Below are 20,751 nucleotides of genomic sequence, written 5' to 3'. Positions count from 1 at the left end.
CTCTCTCTCTGCCTACCTCTCTGCCAACTTGTGATTCTGTCAAATAAATAAAATCTTTTTTAAAAATGTATCAGTATATATCTCTAAAAGGTAAGGATATATACAAAACAAAACCATAACATCATCATCACACCTAAAAAGAAACGAATAAAGATTTCTTATTATTACCAGCTATCCAGTCAGTGTTCACATTTCCCCAGTTGTCTCGTTAATGTTTTTCTAGAATTGGTTTTTCTACAGTCAAAATCTAAATGATGTCCACATGTGGCATTTAGCTGAAATATCTCTCAGGTCTCTTTTAATCAATAGGTTCTCCTACCCCTTTTTCACCTATAGAGGAAACTAGCTCATTTGTCCTGTAGAACTTGCCACGTGCTAGATTCCACTGATGGCCACCAGCAGTCTGGGTCTCAGTCCTCTTTATATCCAGTACACTGGTTGATAGATCTAGAAGCTTGATATGATTCAGGCTTAATATTTTTGGTAACTGTATTTGATAAGTGCTTGTGTGCCTTCCATCAGGAGGCACACAGTGTCTAGGTGTCTCTCTCATGATGTAGTCAGCCATTAATGACCACTAGCTGGATATATTATTGCAGTAGGGGTTTTGAAACAGGGTGAAATTCTGATTTCCTCATTCCTTCCTCATTTATTAGCTGGACTATTGATCACCTTTTCCTCTCACTTTGGATCTGACTCCCAGGTGTCTCCACTATACATTCCCCCAGTCCAAGGGAGAGGAGCTTCCCAGAGAGTCTGCTCCCACCGGAGTTTGTCCCCCCAGCAGCACCCCCAGGCAGGCATCAGTGGGTGCCCGACGAGAGTGAGAGCATCTGCATGGTCTGCTGCAGGGAACGCTTCACCATGGTGAGTGACGTTGGTCTCCAGCTTTGCCTGCAGGGGAAGTAGAAGGAAACTGGCGGTCATGAGCCCGGAGTTCATAGTCACCTCCTGTCCCCAAGAGGATATGGGTATTTTCACAAGAACTACCAAATCCAAGACTTTGGGTTGAACTTTGGCCAAACCAGATGTATTTTCTGGGTTGAGAGAGATGGTAGACACGCTCAGGTAACCTTAAATTCGAAAATCTTTGCTATTCTCAAATGACTAAATAGAAGCAGAGTGGTATAGCAGGAGGAGTCACTGACACCTGGAGATCTTGTTTCTAGCTCCCCTCTCATTATAAGACAGGTGGCCTGGTAGCGGTTTTATGTACTGGCTCTGGAGACAGAGGACCTGGTTTCTAATCCCAGTTCCGCCTCTTATTAGCAGTGTGACTTTTTCGGTCTCAGATGCTCTAGGGATGATACATTTTTTTGGCCCGTGGAGCTGTAAGGCCCAACTATGGTTACAGATGTTACCATACTTACCACCCTACTGACTGGCATACTAGCTCAGGGCTGATGAGAACAACGATGATGTGATTGCTCTGTGTCTCATCTGCGAAAGAAGTATAATATGTCTATCAACCTCTTATAGTGAGATGAGGCAGTACTCATGAAAGCATTTTGAAAAAAAGGACACTTTCCCGTCATCATCGATGCCATGAAAATGTGATTTGCACCGTCTGAGAAAGTCACTTCTTCCCTACTATTTTTGCTGTGTCTTCACACATTGCCTCCACAGACAGGTAGAACTTGTCAGGAACTATTACAAAACTTGGATACCTTTGCCCGCCTTCTGAGATGTACTTCTAAATGTCAGCTTCTTAAAGGCAAGGACTAGGTGTTCTCAGTAGAAGCCCAAACAGCTGGTATTCTTAGTAAGTCACAGGTGGCTGATGCCAAAGATAGTGGGTTGACAGGTAGACTCACAGTTACTGGAGTCTCACCTGCTTTTCCTCCCTTTTCTTTCTTTTCCCAATGACACTCCTCAGTTCAATAGGCGTCATCATTGTCGCCGCTGTGGCCGGCTAGTGTGCAGTGCCTGCTCCACTAAGAAGATGGCTGTGGAAGGCTGCAGAGAGAGCCCTACCCGCGTGTGTGACCAGTGCTATAGTTACTACAACAAAGAGTGAGTGTCCTATAGTGGGCCCGCTACTTCCATGACCTCTGCACACCCACCCTCCCCCGAGGTCGGGGGTCTTGGAGTCTCATTGTGGAGAGCATCTCAAATCTGGAACAATGACAGCAAGTTTTAATTTAACATCCACACTAAAATGCCATTAACTCTACAGCAATACGTTTGACCTTGGTCACAGAAACTTCTAAGAGAGGAAAGAAGCAGAGCTCAAGGCTCTTACATAATGTTCTCCCTGAGGTCAGGACACTTGATTCCTGATGGAGGCCATTAATCTTAGTTTGCCAGCAACCTCATCAGTTGTTCAGCCAGTCCTGTTTCCATTGGTCTCAGCTGGATTCAAAGGGACACGTTCACACCTCCTGACTGCTCAAGGATCACTTGCCTCAGTTCTAATCTAGCTAGTCATCCTGGCTTGTTATCCACAACTAGAAGAGCCCCCACACCTTTCCACGCAGTTTACCTTGTAACAAATTTCAGAAACCACTTCTGCCTCTGGCAAGACAGATTAAGACTGTTTGCTGGCTTAATGTTGCTTAATTTTTCTCACTACATCTAGCAGCAAAGGAGGGTGAGACTAAGGCTCCTAGGCCATCTGGAAATATGAGCCAAAACAACTCCTCAAAAGTGAATTATTTTGAATTCTTCATGTTTTGTTTACAGACTTAAATTGATTTTATGTTCTGTCCAATGGCATTATTGAGTTTGTTTTATTATGAACATTTTTTGCCATCATTTACCATGATGATTACCAATCTCCGAGGAAGAAAGATATGCCATGCTTATATTGCCTCCTTGGGGTAAGGGGTAAGGGACAGAAGAAATGCCCATATGCCATATTACTGAGATTGAAAAGGAGCAGTTCGAATTGATGGGGATCCTTTCGTTCAACAATTACTCAGCAATAATCACTTCTTCCTTAAGGACCACCCATTTTAGTGGGGAGACCATTAACAAAGAGACCACAGAATCATTGGCTGAGTGCAGTGGTAGAGCCACACAGCTTAGTCTGATGGTCAGAAGGTTTCTTAGAGGTGTGGCATCTTGTCTGAGCATTAGGATATGAGAAGTTAGAAGGGGATGCCCAGAAGTGGGAGTGACAGCTGCAAAAGTCAGGGCAGGAGAATATGTGGGTCTTTTGAGGAAGTGTAAATATGTGGGTGATAGGCTGAGGTTCTGGGTGGCATGCCTTGGACTTAGAAACCTGACAGCTGAGCCAGGAGGACTTGGGCCCAAAGGCTTAGAGCTTGCTCTTTGGCCACATGGGCTGGGACTGACCAGCAGGCTTCTCATGTAGGTACTAGACTTGACCTCTGACTTGTAGCATCAGGACTTAATGCTTGGTGGTGCCAACTGAAGTTGACCAGAACCAGTGGCAGAGTGGGGAGGACCTTAATGAGTTGAGCACAGGTCATGGGTGGCGGGAGTTGCTCTCAAGAGATAAGCAGGCTATGTCATAAGGGCTTTGTCTACAGAAACTGCAAACTTGGAACACTTTTACCCTAAGAAGCTATGGAACAATTTTAAGCAGCAGCATAACATGACCAGATTTGGATTTTTAAAAGATTGCTCTAGCTGCAAAGTAGGGAGTAGGTTGACAGAGTCAAGGACACCAATTGGGAAGCCGTTACAGAGGCTTTAGCAATAAATGATGAGGGCCTTCTCTGAGGCAGGGATAGAGAGAGAGATGGGGACATTTAAAGAGGTATTGAAAAGATGGACAGAAAATGGTCAGTGACTGGCTGTGACAGGTGAGGGACAGAAAAGAGTTTGGTTGGTTCCCTGATTCTTCTTACTTGAGTAACAATGTAAATGGTGCTCTATACCAACTTCAAAACAAAGAGGAGGAGAAGGGATTTGGGCATTTCATTGTTCTTCCTCTGTTTCCAGTGTGCCAGAAGAGAATCCAGGAGAACCAGAAGGTAAGGCTGAATCATATTCCTCTGTCTCTTTGTTTATATGTTCAAGTTGGCTCTTTCATCACTGTTTTAGCTGCAGCTGATACCCTTAATAGCAACTCAGTCTGACTGAGGCCAAGGAAAAAAGAAAATTCTTGGCATTTCTATTAAGCTGTTTCCCTTTAAGTTTATTATCCTATTAACCTACCATACTGGCCCATTAGCTTCCAGCATTCAGAAGGCCAGCTACCAAAGAATTTGGTCCCTAATTTTGAGCAGGAAATTTCTTTTTTTTTTTTTCTCCTCGGTTCCCTTTCACCACCATCCTACCTCCAAATGCTCCTCCTTCCCCCTAGGCGATCACTATTAATAGTCTGGTTTATATCCTTCCACTGAGGTTAGTTTTTAGGATAACTGATGATTCAGCCCTCCATCTGAGAAGGGTGTACATTTCAGAGTTTCTTGTTTGAAGCAAAGGGGTTGCATGACACTGTAATCCCGGATCTTTCCTGCGGAAGAAAGTTTGAGGTACCTAATGAGATCTAAAAGAAATAAAGGAGACCAAGGGTAGATGACAGGCAGGTGTCTGCGTGCAGCTCACTCCAGTTTTCTGGCTGGGGCTACACTGGACTGCTGGTCAGTGACCCACACATGAATGACACTTCTCTTCTCAGCACCAGACAGCTCCAAGAGTGAAAGTCCTCCATACTCAGCCGTGGTGAGAGTCCCCAAAGCAGCTGAGGTAGAATGGATTTTGGATCTGAATGAGGAGGAAAACGAGCTGGTGCGGAGTGAATTTTACTATGAGCAGGTAATAGCAATAAAACTTGATGGTCATTTGAGTTATGATGTGTAGTTATGGTAAGAAACGCAGAGATAGGTGAACACAGCCTGGCCTTCACGAGCTTACAGTGTAATAATGTAGGAGCTAAGACAAATAAACCAAATGAGGCAGAAAAATAAAGAGCATCTTGGAAATGTGTGAGAGCAGGTCAGGAAAGGCTTCATGGGAGCACCTGGGTGGCTCAGTCAGTCAAGCATCCAACTCCTGGTTTTGGCTCAGGTGATAATCTCAGGGTTGTGAGATCCAGGCCCAGCGTGGAGCCTGCTTAAGATTTTCGCTCTCCCTTTCTCCCTGCCCCTCCCCTAAAATAAATAAATACATAAATAATAAAAATTTAAAAGGAAAGGAACGGCTTCACAGAAGAAGTGGCACTTAAGATGGTAGAAGAGTGGTAGGAGTGTGACAAGCAGAAATGGGACAGGGAGGGAGTGTAAGGAGAATGAGGGTAGGAGGATAAAAAGTACCAAACTGGAACATCTGAGCAAAGGCACAGTGTCAAAAATTGCAGGGCATGGTTAGGGGACTGGAAATGGTTTAGTTTGAAGGAATGTAGTGTTCATAGAGAGGTAGTAAAAGGTAAGATTGAAATGGGCGATTTATGGACAGGGCCTTGAATTCTGCAGTAGGGAAAGTTTACTTGTTTAGCATCAGGCACCATGGAAAGATTTGGAGTATTCTTTGGAATATTAATTCAGCAGTCTGTCCAGGCTTGAAGCACAGACTTCTCCAGCAAGGGAGCTGTCACAGTCCAAGCCAGCAAGGAGGAGGACCTGCACTAGTGGGAAAAAGGAGGGAACATGTGGACATTGCCAAGAAGTAGGTAACGCATGAACACAGCTGCCTTCTTCCCAGTGTGGTGACAGAAGCTAGCAGTGCCACTTAGAACATCTGAAATTTGTTTAATTTCATTCCTGCTTTGCCATGGAAGTTTCATTCCCACCTCTAGTGTATTTCAAGCCTGGTGAGCTGAGAAGAGTAACTCCTGCCATCCAGTGAAATTTGAAAAATGCTCTGGTCTCTGAGCTCACTGTGTGTGTCTCTCTTCTTCCACCCTGGCCAGTCCCCCAGTGCCTCCCTGTGCATCGCCATCCTGAACCTGCACCGGGACAGCATTGCCTGTGGCCACCAGCTGATCGAGCACTGCTGCAGGCTGTCCCAGGGCCTCACCAACCCCGAGGTGGACGCAGGGCTGCTCACAGACATCATGAAGCAGCTGCTCTTCAGTGCCAAGATGATGTTTGTCAAGGCTGGCCGGAGCCAGGACCTTGCTCTTTGTGACAGGTGAATGGGAGTGGCTCGCTCTTCTTATACTCAGTTATCATTTCTGTCTGGCTTCTCCTCCTGCCCCCACAATCAGTTCCCACATCACCATCCTCTCTCAGTAGATGCACTGAAAATGTTTGACATCTCAATTTGATGACAGTGAAATGCCACCAGATCACAAGTGGTCTACCTCACCCAGCCTTGACAGCCTGTGTCCTCTTTCCCTGGGTAGATCCTCAAAGCAGAGTATTCTCTAGCTCTACCCAGTCAGAAAGAAAGTCAAAACTTTGCTTAATTTGTAATTAAAATCAATTTAGGGGAGCACCTTTAGTCTCTATGGAGCTTTCTGGCTTTTGGAGAAAACTGTGTCCTCCCTAAATGTCCAGTGCTTAGCCTTGGCTGGAACTCTACCCCAGTCTTGACCAAATCCAGACTGTGGCCTCAGAAGTTCTGGGTAACAGATCTGTGAAGCACACTGGGGGCTGGTCTGTCCCAGTGTCACAGATAGGAATCTGAGTCATAAAGTACAAGTATCTGTGGAAAAGGTATGATTAGGCCCCCAAGCCCTGTATAACCTGCTCTGCCTCCATTCATTAACTTGGCAGTTGAAACTCCCAGTTCCCAGCTTATCCACCCAGATGCCTGACTCATGTTGTATGTTCTCAGTGCTCAGTCCTAGCCAGATTTAGAGCAGAGAGCATAATTTTCTTTGAAGTGTAAGTGCCTCAGGCACTTGTTCAGAGTGTTTGCCTACAGATTCTCCAGACAGCAGAGCAAGCACAGTGAATCTCATCTGTACCTCTTCCTAGCTCTGTAACCTTAGACAAGTCTGTGAACTGCCCTGGGCCTCAGTTTCCTTCTCTGTAAAATGGGGATGTTAGTAATACTTATCTCATAGGGCACTCAGGAGGATAAAATGAGATATCCCTATAAAGGGCTAAGAATTGAGTCTTTATACTCCAGAAATGCTAGTTAGTTTTATTATTTTCATTAACAAAACCAGAAGATTGAGAAAGGCAGGAGGAGGTGGAACAGGAAACGGAAGGAAGTATAAGGCAGTGAATTTCACTCTTTCATATGAAGAGACAATAGATTCTACATCATTTTTCAAGTTAATAATTGAAGAAATGGGTATATGTTAAAGTTTTTCACTTTTTAAAATTTTTTAAAAGATTTTATTTATTTACTTGAGGGCAAGAGAGAAATTGAGGGCACACAGAGGGAGAGGAAGAAGCAGTGCCAGTAAGCAGAGAGCCCAACCTGGGGCCACATCCCAGGACCCTGGGATCATGACCTAAGCCGAAGGCAGATACTTAACTGACTGAGCCACCTGGTACCCCAGATAAGGTTTTTTAAAATAACCAAAGAACCAAAAATCTACCAATTTACCAGAAATGGAGAAGAGGGGAAAAGAACAAAAACAACTCCATAAAGCAAAAAGTAGAATGTAAGACAAAAATTAAACTATATCTAAATATATCTCAAATACCAGTAATGTAAATGAGTTAAAATCTTATTAAAAGAAAAAAGTAGGGACACCTGGGTGGCTCAGTTGGTTAAGCAGCTGCCTTCAGCTCAGGTCATGATCCCAGCGTCCTGGGATCGAGTCCCACATCGGGCTCCTTGCTCCGCAGGGAGCCTGCTTCTCCCTCTGCCTCTGCCTACCACTCTGTCTGCCTGTGCTCGCTCGCTCTCTAACAAATAAATTTAAAAAAAAAATTTTTTAAAAAAAAAAAAAGAAGAAGAAAAAAGTATTCAGATAGGGGGATAAAACAAATTTAACATCAAGTCCTGTACTTCCTTCAAAATCAAATATAAGTGGACGAAATATCCACTCTAAGCTGTGGACAACAGAAATTCAGAAAGTGCTTACTTTGGTAGGATCCTCACCCCCAGACGCTGTGCACTTCTCTTGACAGTGTACAGCAGTGGTTTCGAATTACACATTCTTTTTCCCCAATTCTGGATTCACACACCCATTCTAGAGGATTACTTCCTTCATGCGGGTTTGCTAATGGTGGTGGATTCATCATTCATGTGATTTGCAGAGTATTTTTTCATTGTTTTTAACTCCTACTTCCTTCCAGTAGACATATAAATAAATAAATGTTTAAAAACAGAACTCACATTACCTATTAAAAATATACAATACATTGTGATACCAAATTTGTTTTTATAACATATACTCTCCCTTACCCCATACCCACTAAGTTGAAAATGTCTCATGTACTGAATTCCTTTCCAGGGAAATTGGTGGATAAGTCAGAATCCACAGATTCTTTGACTGGATTATAACATATGTTGCATAATATATTTACTGTGTAATATATATTGTATAATATATACAGTTATATTCATTGAGTGTAGGACTGTTTCAGGCAGCACTGGACAGAATGAACCAATTTTCTGGGTTCTCTGTTGCTTTAAGATTTTTGCAGTCACCAGGTGTCAGGAGTAAGATCAAAGGTGGCAGTGCTAGTGGGCTGTAGCAAGGACCCATTCTTAGCACAGGAAGACAGTGTCAAGTCCAGGAGACTAGAATCCAAGTGATTTCCCAGCAGCACCTCCAGGCAATAGTAGTGATATGACCTCTATACTGACTAGGTGTGTAGGCCATGGAGGTAGTCTCTGTGCTCTCTCCCAAGCAGACAGGATTCTAAAGAACCAAAAAGCCAGTGGGTAATTGTGAGCATCCCTACTTAGGGTATTAATATGTAATATTTAATGAGTACCTCCAAAATTCTATATTTAATCCTAAGCCCTTTTACTTGAGATGTTTCATTTCATCCTTAAAATTCTCTCTTATGGTATCCATTTTACAGATGAGTAAATTGAGGCAGAGAAGTTAACTAACCTGCCTAGGGTCATAGAGCTGCTGAGTGATGGAGTTGAACTCAGAGTCTGACTCCAAAGCTTTCTCTCACAGTGTTCATGTACCCCTCAATTCTCCTTTTCACATTGGAATTGAAGTAGAAAACTTGTAAGCATGGGTGTCTGGGTGGCTCAGCTTTGAAACGACTGCCTTCAGCTCAGGTCATGATCCCAGGGTCTTGGGATCGAGCCCTGCATCAGGCTCCTTGCTCAGTGGGAAACCTGCTTTTCCCTCTCCCTCTGCCTGCTGCTCTCCCTGCTTGTGCTCTTTCTCACGCTCTCTCTCTCTTTTTCTCTGTCAAATAAATAAATTTAAAAAAAAAAGAAAAACCTGTAAACAGCAACTATTTTTAGTAAGACTCTGTAGAACCTCATTGCCTCGCCTCTTCCCTCCCTGTAGCTACATCAGCAAGGTGGATGTGCTGAATATCTTAGTTGCTGCTTCCTATCGCCACGTGCCTCCTCTGGACCAGATCCTGCAGCCAGCTGCAGTAACCAGGCTAAGGAACCAGCTTTTGGAAGCTGAGTACTACCAACTGGGTGTTGAGGTGAGACAAAGCTTACTTCTACCCAACTGTAATGAGCTGCCTTTTCCTAGCCTTGCAAGTGGGTATCGTCATCATCTCCCAGTTGCCCTCGGCCATGGGGAAGTATCTAGGGCATTACAAGTTTGCCATTCGGCAGTAATGGCAAGTGGGGTGATGGGGAAGGAAGACAATTGGCAACAATGGGAAAGAATAGGTCTTTGGGACTTTCAGGTCTGGATTTAGGTACTTCTCACTAAAAGGAGCAGTTTTTCTTTCAGATATCCACAAAGACTGGCCTCGATCCCACTGGAGCGTGGCATGCTTGGGGCATGGCCTGCCTCAAAGCTGGGAACCTTACTGCTGCACGGGAGAAGTTCAGTCGCTGTCTGAAGCCTCCCTTTGACCTCAATCAGCTGAGTCATGGCTCAAGACTGGTACAGGATGTGGTTGAGTACCTGGAGTCCACAGTGAGGCCACTCCTATCCTTGGTAAGAACATAGCAGGGGAGGGTCAGTTCAGGGAGGAAGAAGGCCCAGGAGCAGTAATGACCTGGGAAAAGGATCAGCTTCCACTCAGCTTATAGTGGCAGTCCTGGCTCAGAGCTGCTAGGTTTAGATTTTGTTCTTTCCATTATGCATAATTAGGTAGTAACTATATATGGTTAGATAAGTAATACAAAGTCAATTTTTTTAAAAAGCGAACTACAGAAAAGTATTTTTAAAAATGACATTTAATTGCATACCCAGACTCAAATAATGTTTAGATTTTGGTGAATTCTCTATGTTTTTGAATGAAACATGGTATTATAATATGGAGAATTTTGTATCCTGCCTGTTTTTCTGCCCTTCAAACTGTATTATAAGGCTACTTCCATGTTCTAAATATTCTTTGAAAGCAATATTTTCAGAAGCTGCTGAGAATTTACTGAGTTGTATTTTTCTTTTGCACTCTCCTTTCCTGTCAGCAAGATGATGATTACTTTGCCACCTTGAAAGAACTAGAAGCTACCCTTCGGACCCAGACCCTCTCTCTGGAGGTGATTCCTGAAGGGAAGATCATGAACAACACCTACTACCAAGAATGCCTCTTCTACCTGCATAACTACAGCACCAACCTGGCCATCATCAGCTTCTACATGAGGCACAACTGCCTGCGGGAAGCCTTGCTCCACCTCCTCAACAAGGTGGGACACACAAACCTACCTCTCAAAGTGCAAGACCTACTTTGCCCATCTGGATTGGCCCACTCAGCTCTAAGGGCAGTGTTTGGGGAGGTGGGTCGATAAACCCCCTGAAGCGTAACACAGTGTTGAGCTATGAGACCATCTCTGGCAGAGTCAGGTCAAAATGGAAAATTCTGTCCACCCAAATTATGATTTGATATATGGGCAGTAAGTCTTAACCTGGATCCAGATTGCCCTTCTGATTGGCAATGACAGATTTTATCCCTTCTCCCAAAACATATAGTAGAATCAGATAGTAGTTGAGAGCATGGTCTCTGGAATGAGATGTTTGGTGTAAGTGTGTGACCTTGACCAAATTGCTTTCTTTACCTCTTTGTTTCTACACACTTCCCACCTGCCCTGGGACTGTGTCCCACTGCTGACTTAGCTGCTGATCCTCTCAGAGTTGTTACACCCATGATCCTCTATTTGGGCCCCAAATATCTAATGGAAGGAGAGTATGCTCTCCTTTTTTCTCTCTGACATCCTCTGCCCTCCTCCCACAGGAGACAAAGGCACCTCTGAAGTGCATTATTTCTTTGTAGCCGTTGTTAAGCAAAGTCAGGATTCTGTTTTCACCATCACATTTTGGCATTCATTTTTTTATCAGAATGTTCCATGAATACTTTCTGAGGAATTGGCTGATCTTTACCAAATTTCATAGGAAATTAAAAGAGTTCAATACTTTAATTTTAATCTGCTGCACTAATTCAAAATGGCAGCCAATGTAAGTTTGCAAATGGACATATCTTCTAGGATTGCTCCAAGTGAAGTCAACTGTTCACAGTCATGGTAACCATACTACTACAGAGTAACTACTAACCAAGTTTTAAGAGTAAAGTAAGAGTTACTTTACTTAGAGTTTAGCTGCTAATATTTTCCTTTTCCTCAATTTCTAATTGAGTTTTGGGGTAAAGCTGCTTCTCCCTAGCACAGACTGAGAGTGGAAATAACCAGTTCTGTTTCTTCAAACTGTCGAGTAGTCCAGAGAGTTAAGCGGCTTACTTACTTATCTTGGTAGAAGCTGACAACAGCGTTACCCTGCTTAACATTTGTCAGAGGAGAGGGAAAGAAGCCTTCTTTTTATCTATTATAATCACTGTTACCCTTGAACTGAAATATCTTATTCTCAAGCAGGTGGAGAACAACAGAAAAACACATTGTGAAAACTTACTGAATGGCTAGAGCCTGGAAGGTGTTCTTTTGCTAGCCTCAGTTCACCCCTTTCCCTGTCATGCCGCCCCAGAGTGAGCTTTCTGAACCATAACACGTGTTATTTACATTCTTCGTAGTTCGTGTTATTCTCTTCTCTGAAAGACCCTCAGGAGATCCCCATGGCCACAAGATGAAGTCCAAATTCCTTAGCATGTGTACAGGACCCACCAAGATCAGGCCCCCTTATTTCTCCTATTTATTTTCACCACAAGTCCTATATATGCCCTGCATTCCAGACTTACCAAATTACTTAAATTTTCCTGATTGTACCTTACCCTCTCTGACCTCCATGAACCTGCTTGTGCTGTACCCCCTAACCTAGAATACCCTGGCCCTCTTTGTTTCCTTGGAAAACTCCCGTTTATCCTTTCACACCCTCTCTGTTGAGCGTCCATAGACCGCACAAGCAACATTAGGTACCTCTTCCTCTATACCACCACTGTATTGAGTGTACAGATCTGTTACTGCATTTATTACGCATTGCAACTATTTGTTTACAACTGTGTCATCCTTTCTGTACCAAGAAAGCTTATATTTCACTTCTCTGTGTCTTCCAGTGCCAGAGCCAGAGCCAGTTAGGAATGAGTGAGTGAGTAGGTAAATAGATGAAATGGAAGTTTTTAACATATTGCTCTTCTGAGAAATTTCACCTTCTCTATGGAGCTGATTCACCTCCCTTTTAAAGTCTGTCCTAAAAGTTTTAGATTAGGTCTGGGTTTCTGAGTTAGGAGCAGCCAGAATCTGTGAAAACTCAGAATTCCTCCAGTTCTAAGCAGCTTGTACCCAGTGCTACAAGGCCACCCTGTTATAGTAACATGAGTTTATGGCCGTTCTTTACCTTCCATTTGTGATTCATAGTCTAAAGTCTGAATGCCCAGATGACTTTTTTTTTCTACAACTTTGGAATTCGGGTTTACAATACAGGGTCTCTGAACCACGGATGTGCTTCAGAAGGGAGGGGAATAGTATGCGTGCACCTTCCTGAGGAGTCGGTCTGTAATGTTTATCGCTTACTCGTTTATCCGAGAAATACTTAATAAAAGCCAAGGATTACTGTGGGCACTGTAAAAAAAAAAAAAAAAAGACAAAAATATTTGCTCTCATAAAACTTACATTATAGCAGGAATACAGACAATAAACAAGGTAAATAATATTTCTAGTATAAGTTCTAAGTAATAAAAAAATAAAGCAGGGGAGAGGGCAGAGATGGATTGGGCAGTTTAGAAAGGGGAAGGGAACACTCAGTAAAGGCCTAAAGGAGGTGGCATATAGGGCCTTGTGGACATTGTGAGGGCTTGGACTTTATGCTGAGTGAGGAAAACCACTGGAAATTTTTGAGGAGAGGAATAACTTGATGTGACTTGACATTTTACTAAAATCACACGGGTTGATCGGTTGGCATTAGACCAAAAAGAGGTAGGACAGAAGGTAGGAGACGGGATAGGAGGCTACTGCAATAATTCAGGCAAGTGGTAACGATGACTTGGCCAGGATGGTACGTTGAGGTGGTGAGAAGTGGCCAGATAGATGCAGATTCTGTGTGTATGTTGATGGTAGAGCCAGTAGAATTTGCTCATGAGTTCGATATTGGGTGCAGAGGCAGGGGGGGCAGATTTGACTTAAGTTTTTAACCTGAACAACTAGAAAAACAAAATTGCCATCTGAGAAAGGAAAGACTACAGAAAGAAGAGATGTGGAAGAAACAACCAAGAGTGTAGTTTTAAGTGTATTAAGTGTACTAGAGGACATTTTGAGTAGGCAGTTGGATATAAGTTGGATATCTACTTCTGGAATTCAGGAAGAATGAGCAGGGTGGAAATAGGGATCTAGGCATAATCAGCAAGTAGATTTAAAGCCACGAGATTATATTAAATCACCAAAAGAATGAGTATAGAAAGAAAAGAGAACAGGTTCCTCCTAAGCCCTGAAGAAATTAGGAGGAAACAGCAAAGAAGATTGAGAAGGAGTAGCTGGAGAAGCAGAAGGAAAACCTGGAAAGCGTGGTGTCCTAGAAGCCAAATAAAGAAAAATTTTCAAGGAGGAGGAAGCCATCAGCTGTAGCAAAAGCTCTTGATAGTTCTGGTGGAAAACAAAACAAATTTTAGATTTAACAATTTAGAAGTCATTGGGGATGTAAGGGGCAGTTTCAGTGGAATGGTGGGTGCAAAAGCTAGATAAGAATGGGTTTAAGAGACAATCACAGAAGAGAAATCAAAGACAGGGAGTGTAGATGACTTTGTCAAGGGGACTTTCTACTCAGCAAGGAAGAGAAGTAGAGCAGTCACTAGAGTGGGATTCTCAAAAGTGTCTCTGACACTTAAAAAGTTAAGAAGGACCACTATAGAAGGAAGCCTAAGGTGTGTGAGTGGAAGGAAATCCAGGGTAGGTCCCAGACTGTGCCAGAAGCAGGCTCAAGACTTGACTTTTTGCCTTGCCCTGTTCTAGGAGAGTCCTCCAGAAGTCTTTATAGAAGGCATTTTCCAGCCAAGCTATAAAAGTGGGAAGCTACACACTTTGGAGAACTTGCTAGAGTCCATTGATCCAACCTTAGAGAGCTGGGGAAAGTACTTGATAGCTGCCTGTCAACACTTACAGAAGAAGAACTACTACCACATTCTGTATGAGCTGCAGCAGTTTATGAAGGTAATAGCCCCTCCCTGCCCTCTACCTCTGTTGATGACATCCTGCCATGCAGGGAGACTGTGCAAGATGAAGGGTCAAGTCCCTAGTCCCTCAGTCTCCGGCCTCATTCTGTAACCAACCTAGAGCAAACCCATGTGGTTCTCTAGCATTGTTGAATAATATTGGGATTTCCATCCCCATCCCAAAGAGGCAAACCTTAACCTTGTCAGTAATAGCGCTCTTCAGAATTCAAGGAACGTGAAAGTGAAAAAGAGATCTGTGACAATTTTAAGATAAGCACAAGGCATGAATATAGAATTCATAAGGGATGATGGAGAGTGCTTTTAGAGAAGATGTATGAAGGGAGAGGGAACAAGTTTCTCCCAATCTGTCTGAGGGCTACAAATGCTAAATCATAGAGAAATTGAATCATTCAAAGCCAAAGTGAGAGCGAAACCAAGCTGAATGGGGAATCAGAAGTATCCTTTTGAAGATCTCTCCTGTGGTGGAATAAAGGCCTTCCCGGGAGCTCAGCCAGTCAGTTTGTTTTAGGACCCCTTGGGCTTAGGAGTAACTCTTACAAAATAGTTGTACAGCTGGTGATGAAAGTGGGTGCTGGCCTCCAGGTTTCATGAGTGGAAATCAGGTCAGAATTCTCCTCACATCCATACCGTCTAATATCCCTGATCTCATTTGACCTGAACGTTCATTTTCCTCTTCTAGGATCAAGTCCGGGCAGCCATGACCTGTATCCGGTTCTTTAGTCACAAAGCGAAGACTTACACAGAACTGGGAGAGAAGCTCTCATGGCTGCTTAAGGCCAAGGACCACCTGAAGATCTACCTCCAAGATACCTCCCGTAGCACCAGAAGGAAGAAGACCACCTTCTTCCAAAAGAAGATGACGGCAGCAGATGTGTCAAGGTAGCCCGAGGCTCAGGGAACAGTTGGAGTGGGCAGAAGGGTTGGGAAGAGTTTCTGCTGGTGATGAAGCTGCTCTCGTCCTTTCCTGAACCCTTGAAGAGAACCACACATCTAAAGGGAATCATTCCTGGGGCACCTGGGTGGCTCAGTCAGTTAAGCAACTCTGCCTTGAGCTTAGGTCATGATCTCAGGGTCCTGGGATTGAGCCCCGTATGGGTCTCCCTGCTTAGCAGGGAGTCTGCTTCGCCTTCTCCCTCTCCCTCTGTTTGCACACACTCTATCGCAAACAAGTAAGTAAAATCTTCAAAAATAAATAAATAAAGGGAATCATTCCTGAGTGACAGTGGCCAGTACAAGCCTGGAGAGGCTAGAGAGGAGCTCAAAGAAGAAGAGAAGGGGATAAGTATTAGGATCGGACCCCTTCCAGTAGGCAGGCGAAAGAGGTCCTGTGAGATGTTGGCCTGCCCCCATGTCCATCTTCCTCTCATGCTCCTCCCTTCTCTCTCGATGAGCAACATCACGCCGGCCTCCTGGGGGCTCCTCCACACACCAAGCCCTTCCTTCCTCTTGGTCTTGATGCTGGCGTATCCGTTCACTCCCTCTGCTTACACCACCACATCTAAAGTAAACACTGCGCCCCGCCTTTGTCGCCTTCGTAGGCCCAGTCGCTAAATATTTAATGTGTTCGTTCATTATTCATCTCTCCTCTAGCCATGAACTCTGTGAGGGCAGGGTTCATGTCCCTCTTGACCTCTGTTGTCTGCAGCTCGTAGGTGCTTCAGTAATACTTACTGATTCAGGGACCGGACTCTCTCCGGTTCCACGGAGCAGCCTGCCACTCTGAGGCACCTCTGTACAGGGCCCCTGACCACGCTTGTTGTCTTCTCCCTCCATCCCCTCTCTTCCGCCCTTTTCCAATGCCATCTTCTCATGATGTCTCAGCCACCCTGCCCTAGTCCCTCCTGAAGCCATTTATGCGGCTCGACTGTGCATCTTCTGTCACCGTAGGCACATGAACACACTCCAGCTGCAGATGGAAGTGACCAGGTTCTTACATCGCTGTGAAAGTGCTGGGACCTCTCAGATCACCACCTTGCCTCTGCCAACTCTCTTTGGAAATAACCACATGAAAATGGATGTTGCCTGCAAGGTACAGATGAATGTTTCAGACATCTGACAGACTGTTCTTATCTTTCAGAAGCTTATCACGGTTGTTATTGTCTAGTTAGTATTTCAGTTGTTCATTTGAAGGCAGCCTTCCCACTAGAATGTGAGCCACAGAAAGCTGGAGATCAAGTCCGTTTTGACTACTCTTGTATCCCTAGTGCCTGGCACTTAGTAGAGTCTCAGCAAATATTTGTTGTAAATGGGAGCCCTCTTTGTTGATAGAGGGGCTACTCTGTAATTATTGCCTCTTTAAGCACATTTCCCTCCTTTTCAGGTCATGCTAGGAGGGAAGAATGTGGAAGACGGTTTTGGAATTGCATTCCGTGTTCTGCAGGTATGACTTGAACCCCTCAAGATGGATGGAACTGGCCACAGCTCCATGAGAGCTTATTCTTCAGAAAACTTCTGTCCCAAAGGAAGCAGATACACATATACATCATGAATGAAGTCAAGGTGGTTCTTACAGAACCATGTCCGATTCAAGATTCTAGGGCACTTTGCCAGAAGCCAAATAGCCAGTGACAAATCCATCAAGAGCTATCAGATAAATACCTGAAACCGGGTCTAGGACAGTTCTGCACAGCCTCTGCTTGCCCTCTGAGGGGAGCATGACTGGAGGATGTGGCAAGGGGTTGGCGGGGGTCCTGTGCGGTAGAAAGGGCCATCAGCGTCAAGGACTGCCCGTCCATCCATCTGCTTAGGAGTTGGCTCAAGGAGTGCCTTTTCTGTGCCTGTGGTTAGAGGACACAGGTATGACTGTGGCGCTGGAGCTGAGTCTGGAGAGGGCACTGAAATCGCAAGGGCCAGATTTCTCCAGGCCACTCTCCCACCCCACCCCGCCCCCCGCCAGGCAGTTCCACAAAGATACCCTAAGGACCCTCACTCTCTGTGCAGGTGGGATCTGGAACACCTTGTGTTTCGAAGACCAGTGGCTTCATGAATGATCAGACTGATTCCTTTCTTTTCCACCTATTTCAGTGTTGGAGACAGCTCTCCACCGCCAGATAGCCCTGGTGGACAGGCCGAGCCACAGCTCCTCTCAGACCTTGTTGGGGATTATCGTAGATCGGGCTTAAAGTGTTTATCTGGTAGTTTCCAGAAAATCAGTCTTTTGGTGAATTGGTCTGTTTCCAGATACTAAGGCATCTCTTGGCAGACACCAAGTATCCACAGCAGCAAATACCAACCCCCAACGCCCCTTTCCTAAGACACAGGTGGCTCCTTAGAAGAAGAACGAACTGGCCTTGGGAATTTGATGAGAATATTTCAGAAAGTGGCACAGCAGTGAGTGACTTAGACCGTGTTAGATATCAGGGTGACAGTATTTATGGTCACTTCCTAAAGTGTCGGCCTCATTCCAAAGAGGAACTTTTTGCGTAGTTTTGTGTGTCATATGAGTATTTTCTATGGTGACTGTAGTCAATATGGCTTATCTACACCAAGCCGAGTTGGGGCTCCTACTGCTGGTGTCCCCTGCCCCCTCAGCCCCTCGTTCTATGTTCTCCTGTAGGACTTCCAGCTGGATGCCGCCGCCACCTACTGCAGAGCGGCCCGGCAGCTGGTGGAGAGGGAGAAATATGGCGAAATCCAGCAGTTGCTCAAGTGTGTCAGTGAGTCAGGCATGGCAGCCAGAAGTGACGGGGACACCATCCTCCTCAACTGCTTGGAAGCCTTCAAGAGAATTCCGCCCCAGGTACGCTCCCTCCTGTGCCTCTTGGCTCCTCCATCTATTTTGTTGTCTTCACATCCCCCTTTTGGTTTTTCTGTTCCCTACGATATACTCATAATGTACTGAAACTCTGCAAGATCCCTTTATCTTTCTGACTCCTGTGTAATAATGGTCTCACCCAAATCAGCCCTTCCCTGGAAAGAAAATTAGTGCTTATAACCTCTATACCCAGAAGGTGTCCCTCAATATAACATGGCACCTGTGGACAGACCAATTGGAGCTTCTCCCTGTGATTGGAGAGGAGGTCAGGGTGGGTCCACAGCTGGCCTTTGAGCATGTTGCCCACGAAACTGTCCCCCTGTGGCTTCTTCATGAGGTAAACAGAGCCACATCCACGTGTGAAGGCCAAGGACAGTCCTCTCGGGAGCTTTTCTTCTCGAATTCCCAAGCCTAGTGTTAATCATTAGATTTGCTTTGGTGCTCTTATAGCAGAAGTTGAGTTTAAAAAAGTAATGAGCGGTCTGAGGCCGGTGGAGCCTCAGCTCCCATGCTGGGAACTCTTCTTCCTCCTCTCATGACCACTGTTTCTGTTCTGTACAGGAGCTGGAGAGCCTGATCCAGGCAATACACAGCGATGACAACAAGGTGAGCAGAATCGTCTCCAAACCCTGGTCATGTCATGAGCAGCACCTTGGGCTTCCTTTTCACCTTTATCCCTTGCTCCCCACAACGTTCCATTCAACCTGTGTCTCCACTTCTTTGTTATCCAGAAGCGGAGCTGGGACCCAGACAGGGGTGCAGAGGGAGAAAATCAGTAGATCACACACAAACAGTGACTTTATGAGCCTTTCCTTCCCCACTTTTTCCTCTCCATTTTCATGCACAGCTTTCCTCAGAGACCCCTAGGAAATCCTTCATTTCCATCTTCAGGTTGACTGAATGAGGTTCTCAGAGTGGGTAGGCATTTCCTTATCTTGGAAGGAAAACGATACCCTGTACAGGAAGGGAAAAACTCCACCTGGCCCTTGAGCACCAGATACCCATTCGTGTCTCACTCTCCGAGCAGGCTACTTGCCTGGACTCAGTGAACTCTTCCCTGTTGAGTAGGAAATCAGTGCTTCTGCAAGGAGTGCCAGCCAGAAAAGAAGTACTCCCCACTGCTCCCACTTGTGCCTAGCTACAGGCTGACCCACCCACCATCCGGAGGAAGGCCCACAGGCCAGCAGAGGTATAGGAAAACCAAGCCAGACTGCCTGGCCCCTAGCAGCAGGAAGGTCTGGCAGCTGAGGCCCTCATGAAGAAAACTAATGTCAGGCACATGGCTTCTTAACACGGCCACAGAGCTGCTCCCTGAGGTAGTATCGCTAATCCCTGGTCTGAATTTGCCAGGCCTTCTTCAGTCGAGGGGTTAGGGAGAACATGTTCCGAGCATTTCTTCAGTTCTGCGTGCACCATCCAGATGACCCCATGTGGAAAGGATGGAATTCTGATGTTCTGAATTGTAGAGAAATACTTTTTCAGAATCGTAGTGAGAATCCAGCAACCAGGCCAGACACCCCCGTTCCCTGAGTCCCAAACTGCAGTCCTTTTCCAAACCTTCAGTGAGCCTCCCCCTCGATAGGACAGAGTCTGTGTCCCAGGGAAGGACATGCATTGAAATCTCAACAGTTCTTACTTTTTCAGGTCCTTTTCTCTCAACAGCTGTCCTCATGCTCTTAAGTGATCTCAGGCCATCTGGTCTTGCCAAAAACTAGCTTTACTCAGTTCCTATTCCAGACTTTCTGGCAAAACGCCCTCCTTCTTTAGGTAGGAATTTTGCCTGCCAACTTGTGATACTATGTTTAACACACATCGATGTTAAGTTGAGCTGAAGGGCTGGGTGAGAGCAAACATCCTGGGGCAGCAGGTAGATACCCAGGCGGCAGGACATGGTCACTTAATAAGCTTAGGGAACATCCAGCTTCTTCTAGCTTTAGCAGCATATCTGTAGTTGAACTTAGGGTAGAAAGACTTCAGCGACCAAGACAAAAAAGGTGGAAGGTTGAAACATGAGGAGTGAGGAGCCCCTTCCAACCACCAGCAGGGACTGTCACAGCAGAAAGGCAGCTGCTGGTGAAAGCTCTGAACCAGCTCATGAGGGCCTCTCTGTTGGCTGGCCTAGAACACTGGCAAACTATGACGTGCTGGTGAGATTGGGGCCGGGGAAGGCATGGACTCTGGTTTCCACTAAGCTGGGGGTTTATAAGTTGGAGGGCCTCCCGAGTACAAGAGAGACACCCCTCATACCAAAACTGAGACACCTCTGATTCAAACAGCAAAAGTCAAGTCAACATGGGATTAGGCCTTAATTAGACCTTTTCTAATTGTGTGTGTGCCTGTTCATACCTGAATTTCCAGTTACAAGATTTTAAATTCAGGTCAAAACAGAAAAATAGTGAAAGGGGAACCTGTGTGCTCATGGTAAGGGAGAGATACAATAGTTCGTTCATTTATTCATTCATTCATTCATTC

The 20,751-nt window shown here is 45.0% G+C and overlaps 1 protein-coding gene across 1 annotated transcript in view; it reads left to right on the top strand.

The window, feature by feature from the left end:
* The window catches only part of ZFYVE26 (zinc finger FYVE-type containing 26), a 64,628-nt gene that overhangs the window by 41,082 nt on the left and 2,795 nt on the right, over positions 1-20,751 (top strand). Inside the window, exons 28-41 of the mRNA XM_080807349.1 lie at positions 704-867; positions 1,877-2,013; positions 3,910-3,941; positions 4,592-4,728; positions 5,822-6,042; positions 9,296-9,443; positions 9,701-9,910; positions 10,387-10,605; positions 14,305-14,502; positions 15,205-15,404; positions 16,413-16,554; positions 16,846-16,905; positions 18,082-18,264; positions 18,841-18,885. Of these exons, the coding sequence (XP_080663475.1) occupies positions 704-867; positions 1,877-2,013; positions 3,910-3,941; positions 4,592-4,728; positions 5,822-6,042; positions 9,296-9,443; positions 9,701-9,910; positions 10,387-10,605; positions 14,305-14,502; positions 15,205-15,404; positions 16,413-16,554; positions 16,846-16,905; positions 18,082-18,264; positions 18,841-18,885 (2,096 nt within the window). The remainder of the gene's footprint in view (positions 1-703; positions 868-1,876; positions 2,014-3,909; positions 3,942-4,591; positions 4,729-5,821; positions 6,043-9,295; positions 9,444-9,700; positions 9,911-10,386; positions 10,606-14,304; positions 14,503-15,204; positions 15,405-16,412; positions 16,555-16,845; positions 16,906-18,081; positions 18,265-18,840; positions 18,886-20,751) is intronic.

Source organism: Martes martes (assembly GCF_963455335.1).
Source record: "Martes martes genome assembly, chromosome: 7".
In the NCBI taxonomy this organism is placed as follows: Eukaryota; Metazoa; Chordata; class Mammalia; order Carnivora; family Mustelidae; genus Martes; species Martes martes.
The sequence above is the reverse complement of the archived record's forward strand: the minus strand, read 5'-3'. Positions and strand labels throughout refer to the sequence as shown.